Source organism: Mustela lutreola, chromosome 7, assembly GCF_030435805.1.
Source record: "Mustela lutreola isolate mMusLut2 chromosome 7, mMusLut2.pri, whole genome shotgun sequence".
NCBI lineage: Eukaryota > Metazoa > Chordata > Mammalia > Carnivora > Mustelidae > Mustela > Mustela lutreola.
This window is the reverse complement of record NC_081296.1, coordinates 148,300,800-148,317,759: the sequence shown is the minus strand read 5'-3', so window position 1 is coordinate 148,317,759 and position 16,960 is coordinate 148,300,800. Positions and strand designations below refer to the sequence as shown.

General features: G+C 63.4%; 1 protein-coding gene across 7 annotated transcripts in view; it reads right to left on the bottom strand.

The window, feature by feature from the left end:
• Positions 1–1,717: 1,717 nt before the first annotated feature.
• EVL (Enah/Vasp-like) overlaps positions 1,718–16,960 on the bottom strand; it is a 140,805-nt gene continuing 125,562 nt past the window's right edge. For 4 of the 7 annotated variants that reach the window (XM_059183094.1, XM_059183096.1, XM_059183100.1 and 1 more), the window contains exons 5-14: positions 15,218–15,285; positions 13,378–13,619; positions 12,621–12,742; positions 10,033–10,093; positions 9,229–9,292; positions 8,032–8,098; positions 7,878–7,940; positions 4,316–4,382; positions 3,721–3,778; positions 1,718–2,205 (exon numbers count right to left, since the gene is read on the bottom strand). In XM_059183094.1, the coding sequence (XP_059039077.1) occupies positions 2,168–2,205; positions 3,721–3,778; positions 4,316–4,382; positions 7,878–7,940; positions 8,032–8,098; positions 9,229–9,292; positions 10,033–10,093; positions 12,621–12,742; positions 13,378–13,619; positions 15,218–15,285 (850 nt within the window). In that variant the 3' untranslated portion in view covers positions 1,718–2,167. The remainder of the gene's footprint in view (positions 2,206–3,720; positions 3,779–4,315; positions 4,383–7,877; positions 7,941–8,031; positions 8,099–9,228; positions 9,293–10,032; positions 10,094–12,620; positions 12,743–13,377; positions 13,620–15,217; positions 15,286–16,960) is intronic. The other 3 variants (XM_059183095.1, XM_059183097.1, XM_059183099.1) reach the window with 3 other exon arrangements.

Sequence of the window (16,960 nt, the reverse complement as noted above, 5' to 3'; positions counted from 1 at the left end):
TCTTCGTAGACTGTAAAGTGCCGGGTCCCAAGTCCCGGGGGCTCTGAAGCCCTCCGTGTGCAGCTTTCCCTGCTCTCCAGCCTGAGGGCTAAGGCCGCTGCCACCTCTCAGCCATGCCCCTGCTCCACTCCACCGAGGCCTTGGCCTGAGGGGAGCCCTCTCTGAGCCCCCGAGGGGGGTCTCTCCCTGACCAGCTTCCCCAGAAGAGCTGGTTAGGAGCGGGTGCTGCAGGCTGGATGGACGGAGGGTGGCCGCGTGGCCGGACAGACGGGACTGGCAGAGGGACCTGCAGCTCCGGGGGCAGTGGGCTGATGTCCTTGGTAATGACCCTGTCCTGACTGGTGGGGGCATGGCTGAAACCTGGGGGGCTGTGAGGGGTAGAGTGGGGTAGGGTGGGGTCCTGGTCTCCTAGAGGCTGGCAGGCAGGCAGCAGGAGGGGTGCCTGGGGCCCCCGGACAGGCGGGGCCCCTGAGGCTGGGGGGCAGAGGACCACCCCCTGGGCGGGTGCGTTGGGGCTGAGCTAGCTGACCCAGGAGAGGGAGGGCAGGAGGAAGGCGAGTTGCTGCTGCCCCGAGGCCGGGGGCTGGGGGGGGGGTGGGCGGGCTGGGGATGCACACATCCACGCCCCCCCCATCCCCCAGACATAGAGATGGCCCTGGGAAGAGGCGCCGGCCGGCCTCAGGGCCTGCTGTGTGAGGCACCTGCAGCGTGGCTGGAGTGCTTAGCCTGGGTGAACCGGTGGTCTCTCCCCATGCAAACAGGTCGGCCTGAGTCGGGGGACCCAGGAGCACAGCTCCTCCGGCCTGGGGGCTCCCTTGGGGCTGCCGGCATGCCCACTTGCAGGGCTGTGCTGGGGAGGAGGCTGCCCTGGGAGCTGGGTGAGCTCAGTCATGACCTGCCAGCTCCCTCGACCCTCGCCCCTAGAGGTCAGGATTCCTGGGCTTTGGCCAGGAATCTGATGGCCTGGGTTAGAGTCTCTGCTGGACGGGATGGAGGTGGGGCAGCCACTCAGAGAGGAGGCCCAGCCGCTCACCCCCGCAGGCAGAGCCATCCTACTTCGGTCTTCCAGATTGTTTGGAGTACTTCATCCGTTGGGGTGTCCAGAAAACAGCAGTCCCGCCATCAGACGGGGGTCCCCAGCCTTATCCCCCTCTCCCTGAGGAGCCCCCCCACCCTGCCGCCCCAGGACAGCTGGGCACACTGCTGTGTCCCTGGGGGCCAGGAGATGGTACCTGCAGGCCCTGCCCCCTGGCTGGGCCCCTCTTCCTCCTCATCCTGGGGCAGATGCTCTTGGCTTCCAAAGGGGTGCACACTGAGAAGTGCTGGGCTGTGCATTCGGTGTGAGCTGGGGGCATAGGGCAGGGCCTTGGTCCTTTTTGGACGATGCAGCCTGTTACTTCCTGCGGGTTTGCTAAGCCCAGGCCGCCGCTGCCGCACCGTGCTCAGAGTGGAGCCGGCGCTTCCATGCTGCAGGTGTGGGCCGCACTCAGGCCCATCTGGGGAGCGGGGGCGGGGGCCGTGGCCCGGAGCCCTGGCTGGAAGCCGAGCGGCCCCCACTCTTGCTCCCCTCTTCCCCCGTCTGCTTCCAGCCCAGCTGCCCACCAAGGTGGCCGCTTCGTTCTTGCGGGCCACGATGTTGGTGGGCCGTTACCCAGAGGGGTATCCTCGGCATGGAGTGGCCCAGAGCTGGCGCGACAGACTGAGTCGGAGCCGGGGGTGTGGACAGAAAGCGTTTATTACCACGTGGATACAGACACCGCGGTGCGTGGACAGACTTGACCACCACGACGCTGGGGACCGCTTGCCCCTGCCAGCCAAGCTGCTAAGAGCATCACCTAGGAGAAAACTCGGAAACCGTCTAATGAAGCGCGTGATTTGAGGAGTCCTCTATAAACCAAAAGAAATGTACACTTAAATAGGCAAATATAAAATACAAAAAAGGCGAGTAGACCTGGTGTTCTGTGTCAGGTAGAATCTAAAAAAATCCAGAAATTGAACTTGTTTCCTCATTTTAATATTTTATCACAGGTTAAGACGTTTGAATGGAGCACGTCCCGGCTTCAGTGCGTGCGCGTGTGCTGCAGGCCTGGGGCCGGCCGGGCTCCTCGCTGTCCCCCGCCGGCAGTGGGCCTGTGGTCTTGGGCGGTGGCGGCAGGGGCCAGCGGCCCTAGGAGGTGCTGATCCCGCTCAGCTCCTGCCGGATGGCTGGGGGACAGGACAGGGCGGCTCAGGGCGGTGGGGACAAGGCCTGCCTGCTGTTTGCCCGCTCAGTCCTCTGAGAGCCTGAGCTGGGCTCCCAGAGGTCACGAGACAGAGCCTTAAAGCCTCTGGCCTTTCTCCCCAGCTTCCTCCTGTCCCCACCCCTCATGGCTGTCCCCCAGATTGGGGCCTGGAGCTGAAATAGCAGAGTGCTGGGTGCTTCGCTGCCAGAAGGGCTTCCGAGAAGCACCACATTGCTTGCGTTTTCCCACAGGCCCATCGGCCACAGGCAGGACCCACCCCGAGGTCACTTGTGCCTGGGGCTGAGCCCCTTCTGCCTCCCGCAGACCCGGGCACGGGCCGGGGGCCGCTTCCCCACTGGCTCCCAGTCTCCATCCCTGCACACAGGCTGGCAGTGCGCTCACGGTGCGGACCGGCTCTGGCCCTGGGGCCAGCTGGCCGGCCCTTCCCGGGTGGGGCCCCCAGCAATAAAGCGGAGTTAATGGTTGGCCTGTGTCTCGGCTCTGGCTCCGGGCCTGGCCTTGCTCTTCATTCATTAACTCCCTTACCTGCCTGGCCCAGGCCCGTGGGGGGCGTGGACAGACAAACAGGAACCCAGGGCGCTCTGCTGGGGCAAGGACGGGCGTGGCCCGGGCCTAGCTCTGGGCCGGGGTTCCGGGCTGCCTGCCCCATAGTGGGCCCCCACCCTGGCGGGCCGCCTCTGTCTTCACAGCACCCACCCTTTTTAGTTCGTGGAGCCCTCTCTGGCCCACGTACCCCGCTGTTGCTACGGGGCCAGGCCCAGCCTCTGGTGGCGAAGGGAGGCGGGGTGGGCCGGTCTGCGACTCCTAAATGCCTCCTTTTCCTCTGGCTCCAGACCTGAGCCAGCTGTATCAAAGGCTCCGGCAGGAACCGGAAGAACGAATGTGATCAGGGCCCTGACCCCTGCAGCCTGAGGCTCTTGGTTCGGGATAGCACATGCCTGGCCCCCAGCACGGGGCCCAGCCAGCTGGAGACTGCATCAGACCCACAGCCAGTGCTGTCGCTTCTTGGTCCCGCAACAACACCCCCCGCCCCCCGAGGGGAGGCAGCTGCCGCCTTAGCCCAAACCCGGTGATCAAAGGCAGCAGTCTGAGTGCACAGACAGGGAGACAGACAAGGGACATGACTGTTCAGGTGGCTTCCACAGTCTCGCGCTGGAAAGCATTTTGGGACCCCTCTCCCCTTGCACACATTCACACGTTTACCCCAGGCAGGAAGCTGGGTGAGCGCAGAACTAAATGCCACCCCGCCAGGGAGATGCGTATCTTAGACAAGTCACTTAGCTGAGCCTCAGTTTGCTGGACCGGAGAATGGGGTGATGTGGGGGTCAGGGCAATGGGACTGTGAGCATGGAACAGCCGGCCTCGGGCCCAGGATGCTCTCTCTGGCTGGGCCACACCACAGCTCTGCTGCTTTATATCCCTGGGGGACAGGCTGTCCTGCTGCTCCCCGGGGACCCAGGGCAGACCTGCCACTCACCATCGATGATTTCCTCCTTCACTTTGTGGAGCTCTCGGACCACCTCCTCGAGGATCTCCTGAAGGGAGCAGAGTGGGGGAAGCTTTGCCAGGGGCCGTGTGTCCCCATAGGGCAAGGCTGGAGATAATTTTTTTTTCTTTTTTTCTAAGATTTTATTTATTTGACAGACAGCATCACAAGCAGCAGAGAGACAGGCAGAGAGAGAGGAGGAAGCAGGCTCCCCACTGAGCAGAGAGCCCGATGCGGGGCTCAATCCCAGGACCCTGGGATCATGACCTGAACCGAAGGCAGAGGCTTAACCCACTGAGCCACCCAGGTGCCCCATGGGTTGGAGAGAATTTAAATGGGACCCCCCCTCCAGTCCTGCAGAAACCAGGGGTGGGGGGAGCCCTAGAGCAGGCTGGAGTGTCCAGGACAAGGGTGCTTTTCTGGTGATGACGGGGTTGCGGGCCCAGCGCTGCGTGTGGGTGCCCCCTTCCTCTGCTGGCGCCCTGACAGACTTCCTGCTGCTCTGTGGAGCCTGCCTCACTGCGTGGACCCCAGGGGGTCCAAGCCACTGGCTCGTTCATGGCCACACAGGAAAGGTCACGCTTACCTGTTTCATCCGGTCCAAGTCTAAGGCATCCAGGGCCACATCATTCACGCTCCCCACTGGCTTCATCCTGGAGAGGACGGCAGGGCGGGCGCGGTAAGAGGGCGGCAGGGCCTGCCCACCGCGTGGGGACAGCGTGGGAAAGCAGGCTGTGTGGGACAGCCTCCTAGCAGGGCCAAGGACCCAAGGGCCAAGCATGGTCTTCCTCCCATTGTCTTTCAAATGCTTTCTGCTCTGACCTCTGGCCACTCTGGAGCTACTCTAAAAGGATTCTAATGGCTCGTTTCCACCTCAAGAGGGTCTCGTGGGTCCTGTGACGGAACTTCCCAACTCTGGGCTAGGACGGGCTGTTTCTGATCTTAGAGTTCGTACACAGATGTGGCAATGCAGGTCACACGCCGTCCCCTCTGGAGAAACACCTGCTGCTACTCATGAGGATTCTGGGTTGGCTAACCTGAGGCTTAGGGAAAGCTAGTGGTGACGGCATTAAGTACAATTGCAAAATCAAAATTGCACAGACTACACTCCTCCTAAAGGCATCCACTGCTGGTAACCGGTCCGGTCCTAGTGTGTAACTCTTTTCAGGAAACATCCTTGGAAGTGGTTTTGCTCTTTTGAGGCATGGGCTGTACTTATTGAAAAGTTGCTGTAAGGTTAGCTAGTTTGCTCTTCAATGTCTCATACATGAACCATCCCTGGAAAATCCTAACAAAATGCTCCTCTGACCACTCAGTCTTTTAAACCCGTGCGGAAGGATCCACTGCTGGTATCCCCCATCCCCAGGGGGGAATGGCGGTCTGGGCCTGCAGCTCTGGGGAAATGTTTCGTCCCTCAGGGTGAAGGACCGCAGACACACTCCACCATCTGGTCGGGCCGGCCTGGCTGCAGGGGCCGGTCTCTAGGGCGAGAGCGGAGCCTGCTGCTGCGGACAGCAGGGTGAGGGCCCCGACAAGGCAGACCAGGGCGCATGTCTGAAGGGAAGGAGACCACCGTCCTGAAGCCAGGGCTCCCCACCCAGGTCATGGCCGCATGACTGACAGGAGCCTCCACGTGGAAACCACCCAGGCGTCTGCTGATGGACGGACGGATGAGGAAGACACGGGCATGCACACGGGCCCGCCAGCCCCCACAACAGGGTGACCCTAGGGTGCGACGCAGAGTGAAACCGGTGGGGCAGAGACACAAGCACAGCGTGGTCCCGCTGACGTGTGCCATCTCGAGGCCAAACACCCAGAGACAGAGGCAGTGGCTGGCGGCCTGGAGCCAGGAGGTGGGGGGGGTGTCAAAGAGCACACAGCTCAGCGTGGGGGGACGAGGGAGATGTGGGGTCTCCCGCGCACTGTGGGGTCTACAAGGAGGCACACGGTGTCATGCACCCGAAAGCTGCTAAGCCAGCGGATCTGGAAACTGAGGCGGCAGCCTTGTCAGCTAACCTGACCTTGGGGAACGCCTCGCTGCGTACTCGTGGGTCAGCATGCAAACTCGGGCAGTGTTCGATGTCAGACCTTACTGGAGCTCGGAAAACAATCCCCTGAGTAAGTCAAGATCAGTGGTCCAGTGCCCAAGCAGGAATTAAAAAAGAGCAGGGGCGCCTGGGCGGCTCAGTGGGTTAAGCGTCTGCCTTTGGCTCAGGTCATGATGCCAGGGTCCTGGGATCGAACCCCAAATGGGTTCTCCCCTGCTCAGCGGGGAGCCTGCTTCTCCCTCCCCCGTTCCCTCTTTCTCATAAATGTATAAAATCTTAGGGGGGGAGCAAAGAGCATGCCCTGCCCCCCCCCCCCCCCCCCCCCGCCTGGCTGAACTCGAGAAGGAGGCCCAGTGCAGTTCAGAAGGAGCCTCACTGGATCCTGACGGGGACGAGGTGTAGCCTGAGACCCCGACCCCACACATCCGGCCTGCGGGCGCAGTGTCTGTCCCAGCAGCAATTTTCCAGGCCTCCTGAGCAAACTGCTTCACCTCTCGGGGCCTCAGTTCCCCCATGTGCACCAATGCCCCCCATCCCACCCCAAGACGGACTGTCGCCACACACCTCCTTCAGAGCCCTCTGTGAAAGCAGAGGACAGACTGGACTCAGGGGTGGAAGGTCTCAGGGGTACAGAGCCTCAGCCCGAGGGGGAACAGCCCCGGACAGTGTCCTTGCCGGGGCAAGGGACAGCTGGCTGCCCATTGTGCTGCACCTGCGGGAAGTGTTGGGCCCGCTGCGGTGCAGCCCCAGAGGCCTGGGCCCCTCCCACCTCCTGGTCCTGGGGCCTCGCTGGGCTCCGGCCCCCTGCCTGTCCCCCTGTCCATTCACAGCCAGAGGGAAAGTGCTGGTTCCCCACGGTGCCCTGTGCCTACAGCTCGAAGACCAGGCCTCCCGCACACACAAGGAAACTCAGCCTTCCCGCCGCGTGACCTCTTGTGCCCCCTCAGAGCTCACCTCCCTCAGCCTTCCCCACCTGCGCCCCCTGCTAGCCCCCCTGGTGGCTGTCTGTCCTGTGAGCTGGCAGGTTGGTCACAGGACCTCAGCACTTACCATCTCCAGCTTGGAAGGCTGTCCCCGCTCTCTTTGCAAGGGCAGGCTCTCAGCCGGGGCAACTCCGGTGCTGCTCTGAGAGGCCTGCCCCAGCCCACGTGCTAAAGCACGTCTGTCCCCAGCATGGTCTGCCATGCCCCCCCCGTCTTCCACACAGCGCCTTGTGGGCAGCCGCAGCTGCCTTGTGCACAGGCCTCCGGATAGAAAAGGAACTCCTTGCTGGCAGGGACGCGCTGGACCCAGCCCAGCACCTGGCTGGCCACTGAGAGCCCGTTCCTGATGCCTGGCCCGTCGTCCCTGTTCCTGCTAGAGCCGGCCGGAGCTCCCCGAGAGCCTCGCTAGCCTCTGCAAGACCCGGCGCCCCGCTCCGTGGGAAGCGCGACCCCGTCCAGCCTGGGCGTGGCAGTGGAGACCTTTCCCAGCACGGGCTCCAGGGACCGGCACCTGAGGCCACACTTGGCCTGCGTGACCGTGTGGCTGTCCTCCTCTCCCTTCTGGGGCCCCTCCGGTTTGAATATTCCATCCTGCTATCACGCCAGCTTTTGGTTTGGGAATACAGTCGGGGAGACGTGCTTCTTCTGGGGGAAGGCAGCTGTGCGTGCTGTGGGCAGGGGGCGGGGGAGGCCCGTCCGGGATCAGCTGCGCGGCAGCACACGGCTGTGGCTGGTGAGCACGTCCCGTGTCCAGCGGCTGCCAGCACACAGCTGTCGCAGGACGCACGGGTTTACAGGCCTCTTTATGGGCAGGGGAGGAGCGGAGGCCGGGAGAGGCCACCCGGCTTGCTGGAAGTCAGTCGGTGAGCCCGGAGCCGGGCTTCGATGTCAGCCTCACTTCACCGCGCCCCCAGGCTGCGGTCTCTCCCTCCAGGAGGGGACAGCCAGGGGCAGGTCTGCACAGCCCCGGAGTCCCTCCAGCCCTGCCTGCCCCAGGTCTGAAGGAACAGGCCACCCTTTCCCAGAGCAAGTTGTTAGGTGACAGGACACGGGGCAGGTTTGGGAGTGTTAGTCACAGGCAGGGACAGAGGAGGCCCGAGACGGGGCTGTTCGGTACCTAGCGTGAGGCTGCGCCTGAAGGGGGCTCTTAGCTTCGGGGCTCTTGGCCACAGACGGGGTTCTAGGGCACGGAATGAAACAGACACGTGAATTGCCCCGTCGCCTGCCTTGGCCCCACTGACTCGCAGCAACGCCTTCCCAGGGCCGCTCACCTGGACAGTAACGAGGACACGGGTTTCTCCACCGAGTTGCTCCGCTCCCAGGGCTTCCGGCCAGCCTCTGTCAATCCACACAGCGGACGGAGAGCCTCAGAGCTGGGAGAACTCTCAGCGGCCACCCCCCACCGCACCCCAGGCCGCTGGAGGCACCCCACGTCTGAGGGCGCAGAGCTGCCCCGTCGGGAAGGTCGGCTTCGGGTAGAGCTGGAAACCTGGCTCTCTGCTCCCGGCCTCCCTTAGGGCCAGGTGGCCCTTGCAAGGTTGCGGAGGGCCCTGCTGTTACCCTGTGTCTCCCAGCTAAGGACACAGCTCCCAGTCCCTTGGCTTGGTTGCGGCCAGGCTCCGAGTCCTCTCACCCTGGTTGGGTCTCTGCTCAGGAGTGTGAGCCCTGCGGTCGGGGAGCCTCTTAACTGACCTCTGGGGTCGACCCACGACTCCAGCAAAGGGCCAAGTGGGGCGGAGGAAGCGCTGGGCCTGGCATCTCTCGGGACGGCCCGTGGGCCTCACATGGACACCCGTGGCCCGAGACACGCGTCTGCTCCACGCCCTGTGCTCCACACTCCCTTCCTGCTCAGGCCCTGAAAGCTGCTGCTCCTTCCATCTTGTAAGTGGTGCCGGATTAGTGTTCCATTTTACTTCCAGAGAGCTGTTGGACTCCACTGAACTCCCTGGCTTTGCAGGTGAGCAGAGACGCAGAAGAAAAACCCCAAGGGGCCGCGGGGAGGCCCGCTGTGGGTCTGAGGAGGGTCTCCCCAAGGTCACACAGGGGAATGCACACTCGTCCTGCACGCACGTTAGGTGGGGCCACATCTAGGCTCCAGGCGTGTGGCCTTGAGCAGAATGTGTCACCTCCTAGTCGGGAAACACAGACCCCTTCCCCGGGGCAGGGACGTGGGACAGGGAGGCGTGCGCAGGATCCTGAATCCCTGGTGGCAGCTCTGAGGCGGAGAGGGCCTGGAGGGCAGTGTCATGGCGGAGACAGCGACACCAGCCCATGAGCAGCCCTCCGCTGTGCGGCGTTGGCCCGCCTGCCCTCTCTGCCTCTCGCACCTCGCCGGGGCGCACTGGGCCGGCTCGGAGCAGATGCCGCACACAGTGTGCTGAACCAGCGGAGCCCGGGCGAAGTGGCCTCTCCCCACCTGTGGCCTCTACGACCTCGTGCCCGTCGCAGGGCGGGACAGGGCGCCTTACCTGAGGAGTTAGGTGGCTGGCTGGCTGCTCGGGTCCCCGGGGATGGAGAGGTGCTCGGCTCTTCCTGAAACGGGAGAGAGCAGCTCTGCCCTCGCTCTGTTGAGGAAGGCAGTCGGGGCGGGGGCAGGGTGCTCGGACCGGCCACGGGGTAGCATCTGTTCCTCACATTTTCTAACGAACACGTATTGCCTTAAGAATCAGCCAGACAGGGGCGCCTGAGTGGCTCAGTGGGTTAAGCCTCTGCCTTCAGCTCAGGTCACGATCCCAGGGTCCTGGGATCGAGCCCCACGGCGGGCTCTCTGCTGAGCAGAGAGCCTGCTTCCCTTGCTCTCTCTCTGCCTGCCTCTCTGCCTGATCGCGATCTCTGTCAAATAAATAAAATCTTAAAAAAAAAAAAAAAAAAAAAAGAATCAGCCAGACGATGACCACCGCCATCAACAGGCACAAACCGGCCACCTTGGTGGGGAGAGGGCTAGCCCCGGGGTAGGCGGGGAGGCACAAGGCTGTGCGGGGAGACGCGGGCTCCTGCAGAGCAGGGCAGACCTTCTCAGTGGCCGGCCACAAGCGCTGTGCATGAGGGAGTCCCCGCCCGCTCACACAGCCGGCCCGCAGGAGAACAGACGCGGCCCGAGCTCTGGGCACCTTCTGCTCCCTGGTCCCCCCAAACTCTCCTGTCCCTCCTGTGAACCTCCTGGTGAAGTTTCTGTCACAGGAATGTCCAAGCCGGGTGCATGTCTGTGCCCCGAAGGCCCGGTGTCTCCCACCAGCAGGCACTCGGGACGGCAAGGATGGGGGTCTGCTTACCGCTTGGCTTTCATCTTCCTTTTTATCCGCCGGCCTGTCTGTCTGGGAGGCTGCTTTCCTCCTAACACAAGGAGGAAGAAGGTGCAAATCAGCTCCTGAAGGTTCTCAGGCAGACCCAGATGCCTCTGCCAGACACAGCCTGGTCCTCAGAGGAACCTGTGGTGGGGATCTGACCCCACTTTGGTGTGACGGAGGCAAATGTTCAAGCGGCCATGATGACGCCCGGGGGAGTATCTGGGCCTTCTGTGCTCGTCCCATGACCCTGGGCACAAAACGGGTCTGGGCAGGGAGAACAGGGCCCGGGGGACATTCCTACATCTGTTTACAGCACCTGAGGACGGGAAGAAGTTGGTTTGCACCCTGTCCGGGTTCCCTAGGGGCCCAGGTTTGGCCATGTGGCAACTATGCTCCTAGGACACTGAAGGAAGGCCAGGCCCCCGGGGACCAGGAGAGGCATCCCCCGGTCACAGGTCAGCGCTGGGGGAGCATTCGGTCTTCAGGTTGACTGGCTTGGGTAAGGGAACCCCACACCCTTCTGGGAAGGAGAGAGACCTTGGAACTTAGTCCTACAGCCATACCCTTCCTGCTCTGGAAAACCACTGTGAGCCTGCCCCGCTCAGAAAGGGGAGGACCCCGGAGAGCTGGGACTGATGTCCTCTGCTCTGTCTGCCTGCTCCCCACGTGCCTGGACGCCATCTCTCAGCCTCTGAAGCCTGTCCCTATGTCTCAGCCTCGGTGGTTATCTCCATCCGGCTGACTCCCGCATCTACAGGGCCTTAGTGTTCCCCGGAGACAGGCCACTCGGGCTCGCAAAGCTGCCGGAGCACGCAGCACGTGGAACTCAGGAGGCGAGGCTGTCACTGCCAAGGGACAAGCCCGCTGGGAGCTGTTCCTCCTAGACACCGGGGGACGCCTCCCTGCTAACCTCTTCCTCACAAGAAGGAAGCCAATTCTGGGGCACCTGGATGGCTCATTTGGTGAAGTCTCTGCCTTTGGCTCAGGTCATGCTCTCTGGGTCCTGGGATCGAGCTCTGCACCGGGCTCTCTGCTCAGCAGGGAGCCTGCTTCCCCCATTCTCTGTCTGCCTCTCTGCCTACTTGTGGTCTTTCTGTCAAATAAGTAAATAAAATATAAAAAAACAAAACAAAACAAAAACAAAAAACAACACCCTGCCACCCCCAAATATACTTTTACACAAGGCCCTGCTCAGCTCTGGGAGATGGAGCCTGACATGCCTGCGAGCGAGGCGCTCTCCTGCAGCCTGACCTGCGGTCACTCTCCTCCACGCCCTGGGCTCCAGGCCCAGTGGCTTTCTCAGCCTTCCCAGTGCTGTAATACTGCCCACTCGCCTTAGCCTGGAGAAGTGTTTGCTTCCTTTCCTGCTGCGCTTGTGTGGAACCTCCTCTGTGAAGGCCTCCTGGCTTTCCCCAGAGAACGGCTTGCACTGGCATGTAGCCCCGATGCCCTGCGAGCCTCCACGCTGTTGTGTGACAACTGCTCACTGTCCCTGCTTTTGGTTACCTGCGTGCCCCATGGGTCAACCTGACGGCTCCCTTTGCCACTCCCAGCGGATTCCCTCTGCTGTCCCTGGCCATGTGTGCAGGGGCCCTGGGCAGGAACCATTGGCTCGGCCCCTGCTGCAAAGCACCAGGCCAAGCGCCTGCCCTGCGGGGGCCTGGGTTCCCATCATTGTCACAGAGCTGTGTGCACTTAACAAGGGGTTGCCCCACTGTCCGGTTCGTGCGCAGGGCGAGCCCATTTGAGGGCAGGGAAGCAGCCAGAGACTGAGAGGAGGTGTGGGGGGGTGGGAGTCACAGTTGGGAGTGAGGCCCGGGTGCGGCTGTGCACAAGGAGCATTCCGATCGGCCCGGGGAGCCACGGCGCCGGCAACCTCTGCCAGCAGACTCCTGCTGGCGCGCCACGCTTGCGAGGGACAGCCAAGCTCCACAGCCCCTCTGAGAAGGAGCCGCCTGGCCCCTCAGCTGCCGTGTCAGCGGGGGAGCGACTGTGAGGCACAGTGACAGGCCGCTGGCTGGAAGCACGCCTGCTGGTGTGGCGAAGGGCTGAGCAGCCCTGGGCCCCGGCACCCAGCCAGCACGTGGACGGAACTCCTGTTCCGTCTCGCAGGGTGGTGTCCTCTGGGCTCCTGCCACTTCAGAAGGCCCCTCCCTGTGCCCCCCAGCAAGCGCCCCCACAGGACTCCCCCGCAGCTTGCATTCGCCGTGGGACACTTCGGGCTGTGCCGGCTCCGGGACATCTCATTTTTGTTGGGATCTTAAGTGTGGGGAATGAGCCTCTTTCCCCGGAACCGATCTCTAAGATGATCTCCAAATTTCCCTCTGCTCGGAGCGAGGCTGGTACGGGGAAGCTGTGGGAACCAGATGAGGAGGGGCTGAGAGCCGGAGAGGACTCTGCTTGGCTTGCTGCTTTGGGCTGGGCCCTGGAGAAGGGGAGCTTGACTGACAGTCCCCTGCTTGGCTGAGCCCAGGTGACAGTGGGCCCTGGGGCTGGGCAAAGGCTGCACCTGGACACCGAGGAGCAGGAGATCCCTGCCAAGTAGCTGAGTCTGGGGGGCACTGAACACCCACCTCTTGGCCAGCAGCTTGTTCATTTCTTCCATGAGGCCTCCTCCACCACCCCCACTGCTCGCGCGGTTGGTGTCAGACTTGGAGGTCCCGCTGGGACTGGAGCCTCCGGACGCATCTTCTGGCTAAGGGGTAAGGACGCAGCGTTTTAGGCTGGTGTCTGTGGTGGGGTGTCGCTGGGGGCGGGTGTGCAGGCCAGCGTGGACAGGATTCCTACGATGTGGCATTGGAAGAGGCCCGAGGCTCTCCCCATCTCCCTGCCCTAAGCCCCCAGCCTCACAGGTGACCCAACAAGAGCCCAGCAAGGGCCCGGGACTGGCTGGTCCCAGTTAGACACTGCCCAGCTCTGCTGACTCATGTCAGTGCCCTTGCTGAGGTGGGTGAGCCGTGACCGGGAGGAGGCAGTTCTTGGGAAAGAAGCCAAATTCTGTCTTGGAGGTATTGCCAGAACCCTAGCCGCACTCCACTGCCCCGTGGCTGCTCCCCGTTCCAGGCCGCCGGCCTCTAGGGCAGGCGTGGGAGGCAGGAGGACCTGGATCCAGGACACCTGGGCCTGACTCCCAACCCTGCAGCCGTCCACCGCCTGCTGGGCCAACTGCACCCGTGGCTGTGCGTCAGTCTCCCCACTGGCCTGGGGCTGCTGCTTGCCAGGTGGCAGAGCTGAGGGGCCTTCCCCATGCCTTGCAGACGAGGGAAGGCACTGCCCGTTGGGCTGCTAGAAAGCGGTGCCCGGCCCGCCCGCCTGCCCCCGTGGACTTACCACCCCGCTTACCCGCTGGACTCTCCTCAGCTTGGCCCCAGCCAAGGCAGCAGCCAGTCCGGACACGGAGCTCTCGTCGTGGCTGGCGCCCTGGGCTCCTCCGGCTGGCAGTGGGGGTGGGGGCGGGGGGGTGGACCCCGTGGGGGGAGGTGGGACAGGGGGTGGGGGAGGGGGTGGGGGTCCGCTACACGAGAGGGGGGCACTGGCTGCAGAGGACGGGTGCCCCGGTGGGAGGATGGGTCCTGAAAGGCAAGGGTGGGGCTTAGCCAGTCCCCAGTTCCCCGCTGCTACTTCTCTGGAAGGAGGGACAGAGGGCGCCTGGTCCTCTGAGGGATAAGCTCAAGGTGCTTCTTCCAGGAAGCCCCCGTGGAATGAACCCAGCCCTGGTCCGTCACTCCCAACCCTGGTGTCCCCAACATTCTGGGCCTTGGCGGGACCCAGAGGGTCACGTACTTAACATCCCTTGAGCTCAGCCTTCTCTTGCTCTAATGCTGGTCTTCCCATGAGAGACGAAGTGCTTTGGTGGCACAAACTGTATCTCTTGTTCCTTCCCTGTACCCAGAGCCTCCCCAGGGACCAGCCCCTGTGGGTCCCTGAGAGGCAGCCGTGACTGACCCGTGGCCTGTGGTGGGTAACTGAGGCCGCAGGGCATTGTGGGGCATATGTTAGGGAGCCATGCTGAGTGCTGAGCTGTCCTCGGCCCACCATCCACACAGCACCCCCCAGCACCCAGTGAGCCCGCACCGTGTGGCCAGCACGGTGCCAGCGCGGGTGAAAGTGGCCATGGGCTCAGGGTCATGGCCTTGCGGGCAAGGAGTGAGCCGGCCACACAGACAGAGGCGTGTTTGTAATGGTGGCAGGACGGCAGGAGCTCCTGGGGTGGGCACAGGGGGCCCGTGGGGCAGGGGCTCCAACAGCAGAGCCAGTCTTCCCCGGGGAAGTGGCCGCGGTGCTGGGATGGTGACAGAGGGGCAGGAGTTGAGTTTGGTGCAGGAGTGAGGTCGGGGGTCAGAAGAGGGTGGGAAGTGCCAGAGAGACACTGGACAACACGGAAGGGGCCACCTGGAGGCCAGCTTGGTTGGGGCGACGGAAAGGGGTGACGTGTGACTGGGGGCCCCAGGGGTCTTAGTGCAGAAGTCCAGCTGAGAGAAGGTGCTACCGGCCGCGTGTCTGAGGGGGGTGCAGCTCGGTCTTCCGTCAGTGAACCGCGGTGCGCTCCCGGCACAGGGTGCTGGAGGCCAGTGCACAAACGCAGGATCCGGAGGCGCCCACTGGCCGGGGGAGTCCCGGGCTTCCTCATCGGCACTGCCCCCCTTCAGGGAGCCTTCTCCGGCCTCCCTGGGCTCGGGTCCAGTCAACGGTGAGGACGATCCTGCCCCTCGTCCGGAGGGCTCTCTCTGACTCCCGGGGCAGGCGGGGCCCGCCTCCGTGTGGCCTCGCGGCTTGCACGGACTCGGTCACCACGTGGGCGCCGGGACGGCTCAGTGTGCTCCACTCGTTTGTGCCCGACCGGACACCGAGCTCCCTGGGGCCGGGGCCGCGTGTGCCTGGCTCAGTGCGGTGTGTCCCTAGCCCTCCACACGGTGCCAGAGCCACGGCCCATGTCCACGCAGCATCTACTCGGACAGCCAGTGCTGGGGGACGAGAGGCCGGCGGGCGAGGGCCGGGCCGAGCTGAGCTCATCCCCTCCCCCCAGCTCTGTCCCCTTGTCCCTCTGCTTTCAGCGGATGGGACTGTCACAAAGAGACCCAGGCAGCAAGCAGCTCTTCATGGAGGGCGTGAGGAGCCCCGTGAAGGGGCTGGGCGTGACGAGGGCAGCAGGCCCCAGAGGGGCGCTCACCTGCGGCCGAGGTTCTTCTCTCCAGAGACTCCTGCCGCTGCTGCTGGTGCTGCTGCTCCATCACTTGTCTGGAAAACAACAGCAGAGCAAGCCTGACGCCCTGGAGCCGAGAACAATGTGGCTCTGTGTCCGGAGCACGGGCTGCAGTCGGGTGTCGCTGGCACTCCCGAGAGCCGCTGCACGCCCGGGGCTGGGGGCCTTGGCCATGAGCTCGCCCTGGCTGCCCCAGCCCTGTCCGCCGGGCTCACTGTCGTCACTCACAGGAGGCGGGGCATGTGACTGGCTCCAGGTCCCCAAACAGGCAAGGGCTGGTGGCACCCCCTGAATAGGGAGCCCCTCATAAAGGCTGGGGCGGCCATCTGGCTGAGTGACTAAGCTTCTCCCCAGGCTGGACGTGCCCATCTGGGTTTTGGGGGCCTCTGGCCTCAGCAGACCTGACCTCGGGGGCCCCCACTCTTATTGCCCCTAAGTTTCCTGGCGCAGCTGCGGCACTGCCGGCTGCCGGAGAAGCGGCACTAAGGCCGCGCGTCCTCCTTCATTTCACCCCAGGCCCAGCCGGACTAGGCCTCTGTTAGCAATGCTACGTGCGCCTCAGGGGGCACGAACGTCCCGGCGCCTTCAGGCAGAGTGACCTCGGTGCTCTCGCGGGCGGGTCGTGTGAGGCCACCGATGCCCAGATATGTCTACGGAACCTGGGACTGAGAGGCCGGGGCAGAAGGGGGCTGAGGAGTCACGCACACCCTGCAGAGGGGCCGGGCTTCAGCGGGGGTTCAGCCACTCTAATTTGCTCTGCCCGGGCAGCACAGGGCCGGCTACTCTGCGAGGCCAGCAGCCGTCTCCACGGGGCGGGGAAGGCGGGAAGGGCAGCGGGCAGACTGGGACTGGCGGTCGTGTCGCGCTGTGTCCTCGGTTCAGAGCGAGCTGGCGCGTCTCTGGTGGGGGCATCCGGCGCGCAGCCACTGCTCAGCAAGTGCTCTGGGAAGTGGTAAGAGCGCGGAGGAAGGAAAAAACGCGGCTGCTTTCCTCTGCGAGAAAGGCCGATGATACAGCACCTCCTCCAGAGGGACCCGACATCACTGCAAAGACTGCGGGGAGGCAGTGAGCTTTCTGGTTCCTGCTTTGGGACGGTGGCTTTGTGAGCACCCCTTCCCCGGGCCTCAGCTGCTTCTCTGGAGAGGCAGCGACAACACGTGTTCAGGGGGCTCTTGGAAGGGCTCTGTGTGATCCCTACGAGATAACGGAAAAGACCTTTCTGGGACGAAATGTGTTTGAAAAGCTCCCAGCAGTGCTTACATCAGCTTTTCTATCCAAACTGCTGAAACGTCCCCAAACTCCAACCTTCCCAGCAGGATCCACAGGCTTAGATGTCCTCAGCAAAATGAAGGCGCTTGGGAATCCTTAAAAATCAGGTGTGGACTTAAGAACTTGTTTTCGAGAGAATACAAGGTTCTGGTGCTTGGTGTCAACATAAGTCACCTCTCCCTGGGGCCTCCCTCCGTGTGAGGTGACAAGCAGGTGTCACCCCCCCCCCACTCCCGCCCAGTGGCCCGTGTTGACTCCTGCAGTTGAGAGATACGCCTCCAGGGCGTGCTCCAGCCCACGGGCAGCGGACTGCAGGCGGCCTGGAGAAGGAATGCCGGGTGTGGGTGGGCGTGGGTGGGCGTGGGCAGTGGAGGTAATGCAGGGCAGTGGTTAACCAGTTCCGAGAGACCTGCTTGGACCCATCTGCTGCCTACACTGACT